This window comes from Cuculus canorus, chromosome 1, assembly GCF_017976375.1.
Source record: "Cuculus canorus isolate bCucCan1 chromosome 1, bCucCan1.pri, whole genome shotgun sequence".
In the NCBI taxonomy this organism is placed as follows: Eukaryota; Metazoa; Chordata; class Aves; order Cuculiformes; family Cuculidae; genus Cuculus; species Cuculus canorus.
The window spans coordinates 193,095,058-193,113,181 of record NC_071401.1 but is presented as its reverse complement, the minus strand read 5'-3'; the positions used below and the strand labels follow the sequence as shown (position 1 = coordinate 193,113,181).

At 37.4% G+C, this 18,124-nt stretch overlaps 1 protein-coding gene across 1 annotated transcript in view; it reads right to left on the bottom strand.

Moving 5' to 3' along the window:
- Positions 1-18,124, bottom strand: part of COG5 (component of oligomeric golgi complex 5) — a 185,136-nt gene that overhangs the window by 22,688 nt on the left and 144,324 nt on the right. Inside the window, 1 exon segment of the mRNA XM_054063261.1 lies at positions 1,264-1,374. Within this exon segment, the coding sequence (XP_053919236.1) occupies positions 1,264-1,374 (111 nt within the window).

Genomic DNA, 18,124 nt, shown 5'->3' with positions numbered 1-18,124 from the left:
GTTATAGAGAATTATCAAATGCATTGTATACAGACAGAATTTTCATTGCACCAGTATTTGCTCTCTAATCTCCTACGGACCCTGCTTCTGCCTTGGCAAAGAAATTATTCAATTCAGTTCAACTGAAATTTAGTTGAAGGGTTAACAGTATCAGAATAAAAATAAGTGATGTATTCTCCCACTGCTAAGTACAGAATTTATGGAGAACTACACAAGCAGCGCTACGGCAAATATTTGAAAGAATGGTTGTTCTTTCTCAGTCTTATGACTATTACAATACTACATGATATACAGCTGTTTATGTACAGCCACAATAATAATAGAATTGAAAGAGAAGGAATGAGTTGAAGGAATATTCTCCTCATTTCCTTACAGCTATGAACATGCTATACAATAATATTTTTAAGCCAGATAAGTACCGAACTCAAAGACTGAATCATATCAGATCTCCATCCAACACTAAGGCACATGAGGTTCATTACTAAATACATCAAGGAAAGCAGACTTAAAAGTTGATCTACCATCTGTTTGCAAAATCCAAGCAAATTTTATAGGCTTTTTAGCATTTTGTGAATTCTTTAAACATATCCACAGTCAGGAGTACTCATGGTCTTTTTTCTAATCAGGCTAGGATTTAAACCTGATTAACTACAACTACCACTATATTTGTTTGTTTTATTTTACAGAAACTGCAGAGCCATTGGCATCACTAAGCCAGTAAATTGGAATTATTCATAACTATGCTTAATCCTGAAAACATTTCCATGGCAGACTTTGGCCACAGCAATAATGGAAGGAGATATTTGTGAGGTGCTGCTTTTCTTGATTTCACCCTTTTCATCTCCATTTCTCTTTGACCATAATCATGGGAAAGTAATGAAGGTCTTCTGAGAAATATAAGCTTAGGCTGGGACAGATGCAGACGAGGGCCATCAGGCCGACCAGTTCAAACACAGAGCTTACTTGTTTTAAAAAAAAAAAAATGAGTTCAATTGTTTAGGCTCACAAAACAACGGCTGTGAGATGCAATTATTCTCTATAAACGCATCTTTCACTCCTAACATGGACGACTTGTCACGTAGCAGTGCTTACAAGGGTCTACGAAGTCTCAAGGAGTTATACAAGTGCATAGCAAGGTGCAGCTCTTAACCCAAAATTGAGTTGTATTTGTCAAGGTTCTCATCAGCTTATGGGAGAACATGCACGCGATAGTGATAAGAAGTCAACATTATGGCCAGAAGAGAAATACCACAGGAAGCCTACCTTCAGAACTGACTGATGCAGTTTGTACAGTGAATTAACTACAGCCACGTTCCTCCTCTGTCCCTCTGTCAGTGGTCCAATCACCTGGCTGGCATCTCCTTGAGTAGACAGCTGCAGGAATTGCAGAAATTGTTAAAATAGCACTAACTCTTTAAACAGTGCACCACCACAAAACTATAGTAAACTAAATTTCGGCAACAGCAGAAAGCCATTGGTCTTCAGTAGCAATGTTCTTCCATTCAGCTCTTGTTCTGATTCATGTAATTTCCATCTCCAGATAACACAAACTGAACAACAAGAACTATGAGACATTGCTGTCTCTGCTCCCAAACCACAACACTTGGACACAGATCTCTTGGAGATACCTAATCCTAGCATAACTTTAACTTCGCAATCTATCAGGTGAAGTCACCTACCTGAGGATGCAGTATAAACTAGCAGCAGCAGAACTGAAAAGGTATGGTTTTCTCTATCATGTCAGTCCTTACTTCTGACAACCATTCAAACCTCTCCTTAAAAACTGTTTCTTCAACTAGATGGCTTACAGCTTTGTACATACTAAATTAACAGTAAATTAACAGGAAAATAGAACAGCAAGGACCAAAACTAGTCCTGTTATTAAAAGGAGTTCTATCTGCAAATCTTTCAGCAAAAAAATAAAAAAATAGTTCTTCATATTTAAACTCTACAAAGCATGCATTTTTTATCGTTATCACAGAAATCAAAAGTTGCAGGGCAACACATAAATAGCAATTGACTACAGAACAGTCCCTTAAGGATACCACAGTACATGTCTAGAATTTAAAATAAAATAAATTGTAATTGGAGAATAAACAGAAATTTTCTTGTGCAGTGAAAACTGCTGAAATACAAAGAACTGCCAAACGGCTATGTGAATTCTAGGAGAAGTACATCTAATATTACAGCAAGAATAGCTATTAATAGAAGGCTTTACTGAGATATAATTATCTCACTAGTTATCTATATTTCAGGATACAAAATTATTCCAGGAAACTCCTGAAGATGCCCAGCTCCACAAAGCTCTCAGTATAAATACATTCAACTCATTTAACAAGTAATCAAGAGACTTTTACGAAGTATATCTTTAAACACAGTTATAGGTCCTGCAGAACACTCCTAAATGAAAACTGAATATACAGTAACAACTGTTTTAGAACAAAAAAACCAAACATAACATGAAAATTTTTAAGTTATGGGGAAACAGCGAATCTTTACTAGCGAAAGACTATTCCTGTAATTGCCAAAGCTTAACATAAACACAGACAACATACAAGCAAAGTTATCTAGTATTTGACAGCACTGCTAATAATGAAGTTTTAGACAAGTTCTTGCAAGCAAGCAGGAACTCAAACTTAATCACAGCACTATAGTGACAATATCAATTTGTTTCCCTGTCTTCAAATTTAGGGATTATTTCAGGATAAATAGGTTTCTGAAGCCTTTGCAGAGGGAAAAACATTTTCCAATGTATCTTCAATTATTTCACATCAGAACACATCTTCAGACTAGCTGACAAATACATCTTCTCATCAGCTTCCTGCCTTCCTGATGAGAAGGAAGCCATGTGAGAACAGCCATGTGAGCAACATAAATCTCTGTTTCCTTCCTGATATTTCTATTTGACAGACCTGACTGGTTTCAAGAATTCTGATTCTCACGATTACAGCTTCTCAGACCAATAACAAAACGGTTGTGCGGAGAACCACTCTGTCCACCCCACTGACCACCTTCCCAGATCCCATAACCCTTTTTTCCACATCTTTTTAAGAACTGCAAAGACTGTTCAGTTGGGGGTTTGCACATCTACAACCACTAAACATAAAAGACACTACTAAGACAGTAAAACTTTAAATCCTAGTCACTTACATTTCAGTTCCTCAGAGTCTAATGTAAAGGTTTCACAATTTCTTTTTTTTAGATATTATGATATCATTAGACTGTGTCTCTTCTGATGGTGAAAAAGCTCAACTGGTAAGTAAAACCATTAACAAGTACAAACATAACCCTTCTGCAGCAACAAGCAACTCTTGCAGTCAGCTGCAGTGCAGTTTCACAGGCAAGGATTAAAAATGCCTTAAAGAAACTAAATTTTCTAAAATTGTTTATCATAGTAAATTCCCTTAAATTAATCAATTTGAACTTCGACAGCTAAATGTACTAATCCCTTGTGTGTCTTGAAATTAGACCACTGGCCTAAAACACAGAGGTCCAGAAAACTTACTCCCCTAAGTAGTTGTAGAAACTGGACAGCCCAGGGCTCCCCAGGACTGCTTCTCCTGAACGTGTGCCATGGAAACACCTGGCACCTACATGGGTAGGTGCGCCCTACCATCTACAGCGGAAGTCTCAGGTGGTCATTCCCAACTCTTGCTGTCAGCACAATAATTTCTATGACCTTGCCTCGAGGCACGAAAGTTCTGCACTGACTGTCCAACAAGATTAATCACTGGCATGTATCTGGATTTCAGGTAGTTTATTGTTATTCCAATATTCCAATGCCTCAGACCAAATCCTTCACATGTTTAATATCCATTGTACAATCATGCATTCATGTAGGAAAACACTATTATTGTATCTCTCCAGTTCCAACAAACCACACTTAAGGCCTATTTACTTTAGACAAATCATCCCTCAATTTATTTTCTGTCCCACCAGATTTTATCAATGATTCACATTCATCACCCTCACTTACATACCAAGTACTTTTGAAGTTCTATGCTGGACACAGCTTATGTATTTAAACCCAGTGGTAATGCAACTCTTCCTCTGTTATCTGCTCACTGGAGACTGCACTGTGTTAAACAGATTAAGTAAAAAAAATGTGAAGCCTAGCCACATCCACTCAGCTGAAAGACACAGTCCAAGAGCTTCTTTTTGATGAGGCCACTAGAGACAAAATCTAACCTTTTTAATCAGTTAGATTTATCCAGAACTGCAGAAGGCCAGGAGGGTAAATTTATGCTAAGCAGAAATGGGGAGGGCAGAAGGGGTGACTTCATCCCAAATCGGAATCTATTTTGGGAAAGAAACAATTGATAGACAAAACATAGCTGAAAGACCAGATCCCATCTCCAGGGAACTGTCAGTCACCCTGGGAGTTAGTCTGGCTTGAGCTTGCTAGTTGAAAAGAAAACAGAGGAAAAGAAATCATGTAGAACCCAGACCTGAACGAGCAGTAAAAACAAGGACTGTAACTGTTCCACTTCTCTGTATCTGTCTTTTAGTATAGCAATTGATTTCTTATGCTCATTACTTCAGTTAGATAAACTGTTCCTGCTTTTACCTCAAAGCCTGTCTACTCTTTCTAGCAATTTCATGGGCACTAGCAAGGCACAGGCACCCCGTTCCTCAGCAAACAACAGTTCTACAACTGAAAATAAGCTGCTTGTGCCAACACGAGCTACCAGCACACTGGTGACGTGAGGTGCTAGTGAGGAAGAGACGAACGAGGCCGAGAAGTCTCCCACCAGTGAACATTAGCTAGGACTTCTGTAGCATGCATCCAGGCACTTAGACAAGGGCTGTGTCTCATGGTACCCTCAAGAACGTGAAGGGGAGCTTTAGTGCCACACAGAATTTCAAAAAAAATCAAAGGGCAGCTGTTAAACTAAAATAAGAAAGAAATACTGGAGACAGCGCCTTTCTGACATGCATATGAGGACACTCTAAAGTAGGAGGCTGAAATTTGCAGGCTCAATCCAGTAGGTGACTACCTGGAGGAAGCTGCCTAGAGGACAACATTCAACAGAATGTAACAACTATATAGAAGGTTGGGTAGTTTACTGAACCAAAAGGAGACTTATGGAAGCTGATACACAAAACTTGTCACAAAGAGGAACAAGCTGACTGAAGGCCATCAGACTTGCTTCAGCCTGACATGGTTGAGAAACTAAGCCACGACTAGCACCGTGCTCTCACCAAATTCAGAAGTAATTCTGGAAAATAGTTCCTTTTAGTTTGCATCCTTCAGTACACTAATATGGTTACACTGCTTCACCTGCAGAGATTGCAGGTGCCTCATACTGGGTTAGTACGTTGCCCAGAAATGCAGAAAATTTCAGGAATGATTCACCTGACCACGCACAGGAAACCACAGAGTAGAGAAATAAGCACTTCCATTCAGTAATTCATCCAGCCTATTTTAGAGACCCCGCTTTAGGGAGAGAGCACCCTGCATGCACCTATCTCCCTTCACTAACTGTAAAGGGAATCTAAAGCAGAACTGCAGATACACAGAGGCAGCCATTCTGCCCTAAGCCGTGTCAGATGAACTCTCATCCTATTAAAGTATTTGCACCCCTTTGCACAGAGCTGCTTTGGAAATATGTCTTGACAATAATTAGATCAAGTGTTCTGGATTTTACACTTTTCCATGTTTAATACCTCAGAGCAGACATGTAAATTGACAGCATGGATTTGATCTCACATGTTGAGACATGTGCTACGATAAGACTGCTCTGGGTTTGAATTCTTGTTTTCACCATGAAGCAATGAACGCAGAATTTAGATTAGGACGTCAATCAAATCATCCGTTCTCTCTCAGGTTATAAAGAAATACCAACTCAGTTTATCTGTTTCTTGCAGAACAGCTCAGACCATTGATAGGCCTCTTCCTGTGATTTGTTTAGTGTTTCAAAGTGACTGAATTCCCTTCTTTCAATAGGCGGCAGCTCAGAAGAGGCACTGATTTGTGAGCTGATTTGCTACTGCTCCCTTCACAGACTAAATGTTTTGTGAAAAGACTCAGTTTCACACCAAGCAGCTAAGATCTTGTGTGAATTCTTATTGACAGTTTTGGAAAACTCTATTTATTTGATTTCTCTACTCTAAAATAGTCTCAGCAAACCCACTCTCTGAAGAGTAGGAAACGGCATCATGATTTAGGAGGAGTGCAGAGAAGATTTCAAAATAAGACAAAAGCAGTGCCTCTCAACAAAGCATTTGATCTAACTCTAGGATCATGAGACTAATGTGTTTTAATAACACGAATTGAACTCTAATTGTCAAGCTGACATTTTCAAGAATAACTGCATTCCTAATAGAGGCAGTCGATGTGGCCATACCTCTGGCAGAAAGCAATCAATCCACCTGGTATTTGGCCTCCTGCCTGATCATAACAACTTTTATAAAGCACAGAATCCATTTACAGAGTTTCTGAGTCAAAAGGGCTTGGCCCTGGGATTTCTCCCATAACCCACAAATAATTGGGATGATTTACTATCAGGTTTAATGTTTTCCATGTGGCAGAAGGAGCCTTTTACAATCTCTTTCCACCAAAGAGACACAAAAGTTTAGTAGAATCAGTTTGCTACTTTTTGTAAAAATATGATACTGTTTAGCATAAAAATACATGACAATCTGAACTCCACTTGCCATGCCACCTAATATATTAACTACTTAGAGGACAACTTGCAAAAAGAAGAGACATGAAGTAGGATTTGAATGAATGTGTTGGGGCAAATAAGGTCCTCGACTGACGAGAATAAACCAAAATTAATGTTCGTCATTAAAAAAAAAATCAACTAAAACTTAAGAATAAATCATAAATAAGAATGGAATTATTTATACTTTTTCAAAGAAGAAATATTTCAAGACATGAAGAAAGGAATAAGTTGTGAGTTCAGGTAATAACTTAAAATGTATATAAAAACATTTATATTGCACCCTCAAGACGTTCTTGTAATTTTCAGAACATGAATGTCTATGTCTAGCTTCCCCAGAAAAATGACAATTTTATATTCTAGGGATAGAGAAAAGGAGCTCTGTGGTGAAGGCATCCAAAATCTTATAGAAAACAACAATTATTATTTTGGGAAAAAAAATTTGAAGGGACTGTTAAGTCCCTGACCAAGAAAGAAGACAGACACCTGAAACCATTTCCTGTATGGAATCTCATAGAATCCTAAACCTGAAGCACTCAGAATCATTCCCGAAGTTCTGAAAACTATGCTCTTTGTATTTGACATTTTTTCAGACTCAGGTTTATCCATCTAGACCAAGACTGAGGAGGATTCCAAGGACAATGTGTGTTGATCCTGATACCTCTGACTGTAACAGTTTACTGATTTTTTCATGCTTGCCAAATTAACGACTGAATGATTAATCATATTTTACATGTCATCCCAATAGTTGTTGGTCCGAACTAGCTTATGAGGGTGCACCTCCAGAGACAAAGAGCAAATATCCATTCCAAATACATGCAAGATGGGTCCAACATGATAAGGCAATATTAATCTACAAATAAAAAATATAATCAACTGATTTAATAGCCATCTGCTCTTTTTGGTATCAAGTTGAGGTGTTAATAGAGATTAGACTACTTCTACCCTGAGAAGATGATAAATTTACATTGTCCAACCCTCATTAGAGTTGTTCCAAAACTGCAAAATTCCAAAGCCTTTACCGTATCAACATACATTTAAATGGATCAGTTTCTGAATAACAGAATTTTATTTGGCATGAAATAATTTAGAGCATACTATAATAAAATACTGTAAGGTTTGTGCAATCTTGCTCTTTTTCTGTTAGCAAAATTACACACTAGATCTAAAGTCTTTTAACCACTTTCCCAGCAAGACAAAATGAAGTACATAGTACTCTCAAAATCAGCCTTTTATGCTTGGATGATTTTTTTTCTGGAGTTTAGCCAGTATCTCTAAAAAAAAATAAAATAAAAATCACACATTTATTATGTGAGTCACGATCTAACCAGCAAAAGACAACATGAGAATGAAGAAAATGTTTCACGAAGTTATTTTTTAATGCAACTTTCTCCTCCAGAATTTTAGTTCAATTTTTAAAAGTTTAAATGCTTTTTAAGTGACTTATCAGCTAGACATTCCTAAGTATTCTCTGACCAAAATAAGTAGCTTCCTAATGACTGTTTAAACAAAACTCTTCTGATCTTACCATCAAAAAAAATAACAAAACCTTATCTGACTTTTGATTATTTTTAAATTAGACCTACTGCCATCTTTAGCTTTTGTTACTGTACAGTGAAATAGTAATTATTCTTAAATTATTTTAGCATATAATAACATCCCACACACTCTATTTAAATACCTATTAATGAATTCCTTTAATGTGCCAAATATTGAATTGATATTTTTGGGTTCTCTCATTTAAATAGAATAGGCTAGCATAGATACAAGTTTTTCAATGACAGTAACACCATGTCTTCAAGTTACTGGTATAATATTAATACATGTATCCCAAAAAGAAGTGGGAAAAATATAATCTTTCACATTAATTACACCATTGTAACTGACCCATTCTTTACAGAAAACCTTTCCTGAAGTGTCATTTCACTATTTTTCTTAACAACTTGTGACCTTATTACATTTCATACTTCCATCCAAAGTTCACAATATTCGACATTTAGACAGGTCTAGATATGCTTCCCGGGAACTGTCAGACAAATCTCATTGTTGGAATATGGCCTGAATAGTGATTCACTCACAAATGAAAGCTCACAATTCATAATAATACCACCTAATACAAGACATGGATTAATTCTTATAAGATCACATAATAAAAAATGCAATCAGAAATTCAGTTTGTGTCATTACAATGAGAATTCATTATGCTTTTCAATTCAAAACCATCACTGGCCTCATAAATTCACTGGAATTTAAATCTAGTGGCAAAATTCCAGTGCATGAACAGTATTTTCCTTTCACTGGAAGAATCTGATTCCAGGAAATCTTTTCTCTCTCACTCCACGCTGTTCTCCCCTACTTTGGTGAATTGTTCAGCTAGTTAAATTTAGCTATGTCAGGTAAGAGGATGGGTGGACAAAAAAATAACAATGCAGATACCACAGTTATGCCAGTAAACATCAGTAAACATCCTAATGGCAATGCAGCTCACATCTGTTTTCTTGCTAATATAGCATATTTCACTTGGGGAACTTGCAGAAATTAAATGAGCAAAACAATGCATTTGATTGGCGTAAGGTACATTTCTCCTTAGGAATACACATGACTAAACTCAATCCAACCAATGCTTTCCTCCATAAACAAGGTCTTAATTTTTTTCATTTCCCTAAGAAGAAACCAGAATTATAGACTTCCTAGATCAACCTCTTTCTTGCAACACATTACGGATATTTTTGCTCGCCAGTAGGCAGACAGGGTCACAACCTATGGAAAACTTGTTTAGTCCAGCTTCTCTCTGCCTTCTCCTAGTCAACCACTAAGTACTGACAGAAAGGTATGGCAAAAATTCCTAACTCCACAAATACAGAAAATTAAGAACCGATCCTTCTCATCCAATTGTTTTATCACTGCAATATTTTAACTTTTAAATCTCATCTTCCTTTGCATTTCTGATTTTCTTCAATAATTTCACTGACTGAGCCAAGATATTCCCATATAGTCTGAGTCTCTGCATCAGTTATAACACTTTTAGATTCTGGACAAAAATATGCCATTCATATTGCTTGTCATCTAAATAAGCCACTGAAAACAGCTTTTTTATATCTTTTTTCCCCTGATCAAGCATGACAGACACTTCTTCTAAAAATGACATTACGAAAATTCCTTGTAAAGACACTCTTTCTCAGCTCGAAGATTAAGCTGGATGAATTGTTGTTTTTCTATTCCACCTGGCACTCTAGTATTTTCCTTCCTCATTTCCTTTATTGCAACAAGGTTTACAAAACAAGAAAAAGCATTAATAAATTAGAGACTGTTTTTAAAGAGTAAAAATATAATCACAGAGATCATAGCACAATTAACTGTAATCTCAGGAAGAGAAATCCTGGCAGATCTGTAAAGCCATGGCATGACAGAATTACACTTTAAGACTACACCACCAGAAACAAACAGCAGACTATCTCCTATTGATTATCATGTATCAGATGCACCATAAAACCACAAAGAAAGAAATAATTAAAAAATCAAGATTTATCTGCCACAATATCACAAATAGTTATGATGATGGGATGGCTGTGCAGAAAGCTGAAATCTATTTTAGACCTCAGTAATTAGAAACTAGTTTTTAAACATACTCAAAGATCAGCTTTTTGCAGAAAATCTGAATGATAAAATAAGTTCTCTAGTGTGGTCTGGGAAGAATATGCTCTGTTTTCTCACAGCCTCAACTCAACTTAAACTCAAAAAAATCTTCCACATAACCTATTCCATCCCATTCTAAATAGCCAGGTAGTGGACCAGAGACATTTAATAGAGAGATATTAATTCTAAATATCCACTAAAAGTGGAAAATGGAAAAGATGTTTATGGGCAAAGATTAAGCCACCTGAGCAGCGCTAAAGAACACAACAGTAGCTGATGACGTAAGTAAAACAGAATTTGGAATCTTGCACCTGCAAATCACAAGTTCAAATATAAAGTGGATTGAAGGACGTTGAGAAGGAAATTGTTTGTCTCAGCTGCAGTCCTAGGGGAAACTGGGCATTTATTAAAATCTCTGTAATGTATATCACTGCCTGACAACCCTATTTGAAGCCTTGGGAAGGAGACCTGTGACTGAAAAGCTATGAGAGAAGAGAAAGTAATCTTTAAACATTATTCCTAAAGAGTAGAGACAGAGCACAACAGCAGGATAACGCACTGAGCCGTACAAGTTTTGTGGGCAATACTAAAAATAATTAAGGAAGAACTGCAGCAGAGCTGACTTTCCATTATATATATATTTTGATGCTAACCTTATGTAATGCATTTGGTGCTGATCAGCATTACAAAGATCAGTGCTCTAAATATATCTGAACATGACAGATAGATAGATGCTCCTCAGCCTATATCTTCATCCATTACACTCACTAAAAATAGAACATTAAACTACAGAAGGGGTTGGCTGCACCAGCATCAAAAAGGTGTCATCTGAGCTGGCTCAAAGTAATATTTAGCTACCTGAAGAAACTCCTGAGAAGAGTTAATATCCCAGAGTTTCTTTGCACCCATTCAGCAGTATTTGGAGTTGCCAACTAGCCACAATGCCACAAACAGTTACTGTGCTCTTTTTGAGGACTAAAACTCTCTTAGAAACACCAAATGTTATTTGAAAATAAATCAAGTACGGCTGACAACAATTACAGATAGAAAAATATTTTTAGGAAAGCGCATCTTTTGAAACTCTGGCAATTTAAGAAAATCTTAAGCCCAAAAGCAAGTTAATATAGAAGAAATCAGCAATTCATAACTTTTGCCTTAGAGATCTATTTACATCAGAATTAAGAAAGTATGAATTCCAGAAGCAAGAAAAAAAACTACTCCAATCTGTCAGCATTTTAAGCTACCTCTTGAACAGATTTTGCATGTTGCTCTCTTCAGTCTCACTCACATATTTGGCTGCACCCATAGCAGTGAATTAAACAGTGCCGGGAAAGGTTCCTGGATCAAGTTTTTGGCCTGGGCCAACAACTAGTCTTCCAAATAATCTCCAGCCACAGCTCAGGAGAGGCAATATCTGAGACAGCATCCCTGAAGGGGCCCTGACAGCCAGGTAGAGGCTCTGGGGAAGAGGAGCCCTTGCCAGCCACGAGGCAGGCTGTCCCGTACCGGCTGGCCACAGTGTCCAGCAGCATTCCCAGGCACCTCTCGCTGATGAGTTACTGTTACGTACCATGTTGGAGACTGAGAGGGTTCACAGTTAGGATGGCAAATTAAGTCCTGAGTGTCAGTCATAAACCCTTATTGACCTTGTACTCTCGGCTGAAAAAGGCAGACATTAACACACAACATCAGGGTGACAGTGTGGAGCAATTTAATACACAGCGTTTCTGCAGAAAACCAGACACATTTCACTGATCCTTGAAACAAGGCCAACACTAATCAGAACAAGCCTCGATGATACAAATTTGCCTTCAAACAGATGACACCAAGCTCATTTACTCACTTGCATTTACTGTTCTGAGGACAGTCATGTGTTTTTCTTTCCACACCCATACTCTGTTGCAAAAAAAATCTAGAGCATCTGGGGACAAGGAGTAAGTGATCGGGATATATCAGCCTTCAACTCTGAAGGAAGGGTTGAAACAACAAGCGTTATGCTTTTCTACTTACTATGCTCTTTTGATATTTACTATCTTAAATAATGCACAAAAAACATCTGTCATGTTACTTCATCATTATGACAGATAATACTTTACAATAACACAGACCTAGTTATGCTATTTTGTACTAGTTAACAGAAAAGCAGATCTCAGTAAAACCTCCGAAAAAATAGAGTTTAAAAATAATATATTAGTTTTATTCGTAGAATTTTTGTGTCAGTCCCTCTACATTTAATCATTAATCCAATTAAATATTCAGAGTTGCTTTACAACATCTGAAATCCAGTTTCATCATTGCATTGAAAAACAGTATCAAGCTAAATCAGAGCTTGTCCGTTACGTTCCAAGAACCTTTTTGTACTTAGCAGAGTACCCGTATATTGTTGCTCATATCACTTCTCTAGTACTCCGCAAATGGTGCACATTCTAAAACCATATATAACATTACATAACTCATATTTACTGAAGCAAATGTAAATAAATCTCAATATACTACTGAGCTCCAGGATAGTGAGAAAGAGGCTGCCTACTCTCTATCACAGCTATGAGCTGATGCTGACGTCTTCAAAACAACCTAGAACCTAAAAACCTCATTCATCAGAGAAAACCCATACAAATTCCTTTGCATCCCAAGCATTGGAATCAGAACAGAATCACAGAATGGTTTTGGTTGGAAACAGCAATTTCTCTTTCACTTTGTCTTTTGGTGTGTCTGGTACCAGAGGTCTTCAATACATGAATCAATGTCCTGTGCCTTGAGGATATGGGACAACTACTTGAACCTTGGTGTGGGGACTCTAATTTTTGAGGCACTTATGTCTTCTCTTTAATCTTTAACCTCAAAATTCACTTCCGTTACTCGATCTTTAGCATTTCAACTCTGATATACATAAAATACACCAATTTTCACCTTATGTTTTCTTAAGAAGGGGAAGAGTTCTTCCAAATGCCAAGGACTGTGCTCTTTCTATAGTGCTTAAAAATTTCCAAGTGGTTTTTACTAGGCAAACGTGATAACCAGAGCATCTCACAACCATTGCCCAGGTTAAGATCCTGATGAGATGCTAAGCCTCTACCATGAGCTGTGGGCAAAGGATAGATTAGTAGCTTTCCCAGAGCACTGCCCACAGCCTGTATTTCGGGCCTCCACCTCATTCATCTACTTTTGGAAGATGTATGACACAATTCCAACCACATTTAGGTAAGGGAATAAAAAAAACAATTCAGATTCTCTATTCCCTTCCTCCCTCACTACACCCACTCTCCTTCTCCAACTTCTGAGTGTTTCCTCTTTATGATTGCTTACAAGCCTGACAGTGGGAAAGATCTCCATTATATCAGCTGCCTGCAGCCTCTTGTCTGTTGGAAACATCCCCTTTTTTAGACAAACTTTTCATCAAATACAATATTCCATATTTAGGAACCTCTCCAATTATAGGCAATCACAGCTCCCACTGATTTTAGCCTTATCTATCCCAACCTTAGGATAAATCTGTCTAGTGTAACATGGCCATGCAGATTCTTGCTTTGTTTGTGCTTCAAGCAGACATGAACTTGCTCTGTTTGTGCTCCAGGCTGAATAAGAGTGTTGTACAAGGCTGAGTGGGTCACCCTGCCGTGGAGTGGAGGTACGGTGTGCCCCGCCATCTGGGAGCACAGCAAAGTGAGTTTGTGTTTGCCTAAATGATGTAAGCATTCACATCCACATATCGAAATGCTTTTAAGATAGTTTGATCCACCAGACGTTGCCAGTATAATCACCCAAATCTGCTCTGAAGTGGGCAACCTGATTTTTACAATCCTGCCTCTGCAAATTACTCTTTGCTTGTTTATTGGCCAAAAGATACCAGGCCACTTTGCCTCTGACAGTGATGTTTGATGGTGGGAGGAGGCAGCAGGAGAGGGAGGGATTGCTGTGGGACTCTGATTGCAATTAATAAAGATAGTCTGACAGGATGACTGCAACTCTAGGGAGAAAACTAGTAAAGGTCTCCAGGATCAAAAAGTAGGAGAACTGCATCTTCTCTAAACAACTGCATTTTCATGTTCACAGCACAACACATTTCATCTATGTGCACTTGGTGGGTGTGTTAGTGTATTTCAATCCACCCACATGCCAAGCTGAACAGAAATAGCACAAAAGTAAGAGAACATACAGTACTTACATTTCTACTCACAATATATGAGGTAACTGAAATCAATCTAAAAGCAGAAAGAATGCAACGAAACCCCCATCGATAAATATTGTTTTAAATAGTCCTGCGCTGGGAAGGGAATAGACTAGATGATCAAATAGGGCTCTTTCATCTTCAATCTCTATAACGACAATGGATCTTACAATTTGTTTTCCTGCTTGTTGGCAAAAGTACACAGCTTGTGAACTTTCAGAGCTTTTAACCCTCAATGTTTCATGACTTCTCAAGAGATCCAGTTCTAAGTATTAAATAAGGAAATAGCTCTATCAACGGGCAGACCAAAACACAGCGATTGCAAAGTTGCAACAAAGAGATTTTTAATCACGAAAGAAATCGCTATATTTCAAGTGCATTTAAAATTCAGCTCAGTAAATGACAAAACGACGGGCAAAACAGTTTTGTCTCATTTCCAATCAACAGAAGACTACAGTTTTCCTTATTTTACACATAAATGAGAAATCTGACTTAAAGTAGCATATGAACAAAAATCAAATGTGAATTTAAAATACTTCTGTAATCAATGGGGCATCTTTTCCAAAAATGGACAACCAAAATCTCTTCACTTCTTAATATGGAAGATAAATGCAAAGTATTACCCTAGAGAAGTGGTCTCCAAAGTGAGGTGCATGCACCACAGGGGTTACACAAGACAATCCACTGGGGTGCAGGAAAAAAATACCAGAACTTCAATACTACACGTATATAATTTATAAATAGATAAACATACATATAATAGGGGTGCGTGCTCGAAAAGTCTCTACTGATACGAATGCATGACCAAAAAAGTTCAGAGACTCCTGTCCCACAGGATCCTGCCATGCAATTACTGCTGCCATGTCAAAGGCAGCTAATGCAGATGTCGGTGAGATATAAGCTCTCTTACGTCTCTTCCCAACTATCAGTTACACAAAGGGGGGAACATTTTTCTAGGAGGCACATTTGTGAGATTCTGTCTTTTGTTAAGCAGCATGGATTCTAAAAAAACCCCAAAGTTACTCAACTTTTTCTTTGTTTTCAGGAAATGCAACTTAGTGGTTTCTCATGAATCTCTTCCTTCCACTGTACTTCTTATCAGCATTTGATGAAAGAGCTAATTATCCTTATGTGGCCAGTTAAACAAGAGCACAACATGTTAAATGTGTCAATCATCACAGGCAACTTAAGGTATTTGCGAAGGGGAATAGATGACTCGTCTGGAAAACTCTTAAATCAAGGAGAAAAGTTTGTGGCTAATTAGCAAAATCTGGCTCAGTAAGCAAAATTATGTTAAAAAGTAAGCAATGGATTACAATGAGCACATGCAGAAGAGGAAAATTTCACTCTTTATCCAAAACACGATGATCAGATTTGTTAATCTCTCTTCCAATCTGGAATGAGAAGTATGTATAAATGGTCACTAAACAGAAACCTCACAGTGTCTGTAACCATGAAGAAGTTTGGGCTGCCTGATTTAGGGAAAATGTGAATAAGATGATAATATCAGCACAGAGAAAATATACCAAGCACCCTACCTCAGCATCACCTAACAAAACACAGGATGGGTGGTGAAGTTGAAAGGTAATACTCTTAAATCAAGAGAAATATTTCTGTAAAACTAGTGCAATGTGTAATTACCCCTTCAAACTTTGTATAGCAAGAACATCTGCAATTACACTGAGTGAAATCAGGACAATAAATCTGAACACTTCATGGAATATACCAACCACATCAAGCATCAGGAAGGGCTTAGATAAAGATTCACTCAACAGCAGAATACATCTACCTACTGCTCACAAAGGGTTATTTATATCTTCTCTCAAGTCATTTGAACTGCGAAACACAAGAATAGCTCTAGGGCAAAGCAACAGCTATTTCTTGGTGTGGGGAAAGCTGAAACCAAAAGCCATCAGTATATGAAATCACAAGTAACACAAACGTTTTGGATTCACAGGAAGAGGCCATATTTTCTTAATTGTTTTTACTTTAGTACTATGTGTACAGATTGCCAGATGCTACTTTTACCCAAAGGTAAAATATTTGAGTCTTGAATAACATTTTTCTTGGGGTTTTTTTTCCTATCTGAAGCTAACTGGAGAAACATGACACCAGAATATCTCAACAATTTTAGGACTGCACATTTCAATTTTTCATCATTTGACTTTACCTATAATATTACCAAAAAGAAAAAAATTACTCTTAAAATCCCCCCGCCCCCCTTCCTTCATTCTGAGATTCTTTTGTTTAATTTCAATTTGGAAGAGAACTCAATTGTGAATTCCTCCGTGAAATAAATTCTCATCTTTAGCACTTCTTCTCTATAGCTATCAGAAATGAAGCATCTAAGCAGAAACGTTACATGGTCACCCTTCTCAGCTTTAGAAAGCTATTGTTGGAGGCTGGATTGCAAGACTGAATGAAGATTGCATTCTTGGCTACACCATTAAAACATAATGAAACAGTCTGACATAGCTCCTGTTCTACATGTGGTACACGTTTCAGGCTCAATCTGTCTATCCAAGAATAGTTACAAAACAAAAAAGTTAAGATGTTCTGGATTATATTCACAGGGCTGGCACGCGTGGCACTGGACAAGTGGGAGAGCTATGCCCTTCCAGCGATGCAGCTGGAGGCGAGGCGTATTTTAGCACTTTAAAGATGGCGCTATACACCTATGCCTTGGCAACAGCATTGAGTCCTTCCAGGTTTTAATTTTGTAACATTTATATCAGTAAGGAATTAAAAAATTGTAAAAAAAAATGTAGCTGTGCGATACATTGTTGATACTGTTTTGACAATTTAGAGGTATATTCTTGAAGGACATTCACGTTCATTCTGCCAGCTTGACTAATTCTGTCACTTAGTTTTTCAAAATTTTAAGTTTTATTTTCAAATAATTTCAAATAACTGTCAAATTCAAGAAGTTCAAGGGCTTAAACTCCCTCCTTACTCCTACATTCTTTTAGTTTAAGGTCAGCTAATACAAAGTCACAAATCATAAATGTGTCAGCTTATTTCTACATAACCTTTTTTTCAGGGTTTCTAAAGAATTTGCCAGCTGGCTGATCACAAGATGATGTACAGCTCTGAACAAGCCACTGGGCAGATTCAAACTCTAACAGAGACAATGAGCACAACAAACCCCGGTGCTTTCACAGTTACATCTGATAAGTCTTTTTTCCAGTGGAATGCTGTTATTTCATTCAAAACTTCATGATAAATGTTGACACAAGTTAAAACCTACAAAAACTACTGATTTCCTTCATGACCAAATTTCATTCTGAAATTATGAAGCCATGATTTGGTGTCTTTAAGGGAAGAGCCAACTTAAGAACTAATGCTTTAAATATATAGCAAAATAATGTAAATATATATATTTTAATTTAAAATCTCAAATATCTTCTATGACCTTCATGACTGCTTCACCTATGTTCCTCTTCCCTACTCTAGTTTGCAAACTTTCAACATAACTCATCCAACGGACATGGTAAACAAGGCACGTGTTATTGAATTTCAGTTTTTTAAAGGTTATTGGGAGACAGCAGGTGTCTAAAAGGTAAACTGAATCCATACTAACTTCATTGCTTCAATGTTTTGTAGCCAACTGTTACAAAAAATGTTAGCAAATATCTCTTTTTAAAGGAACCACATA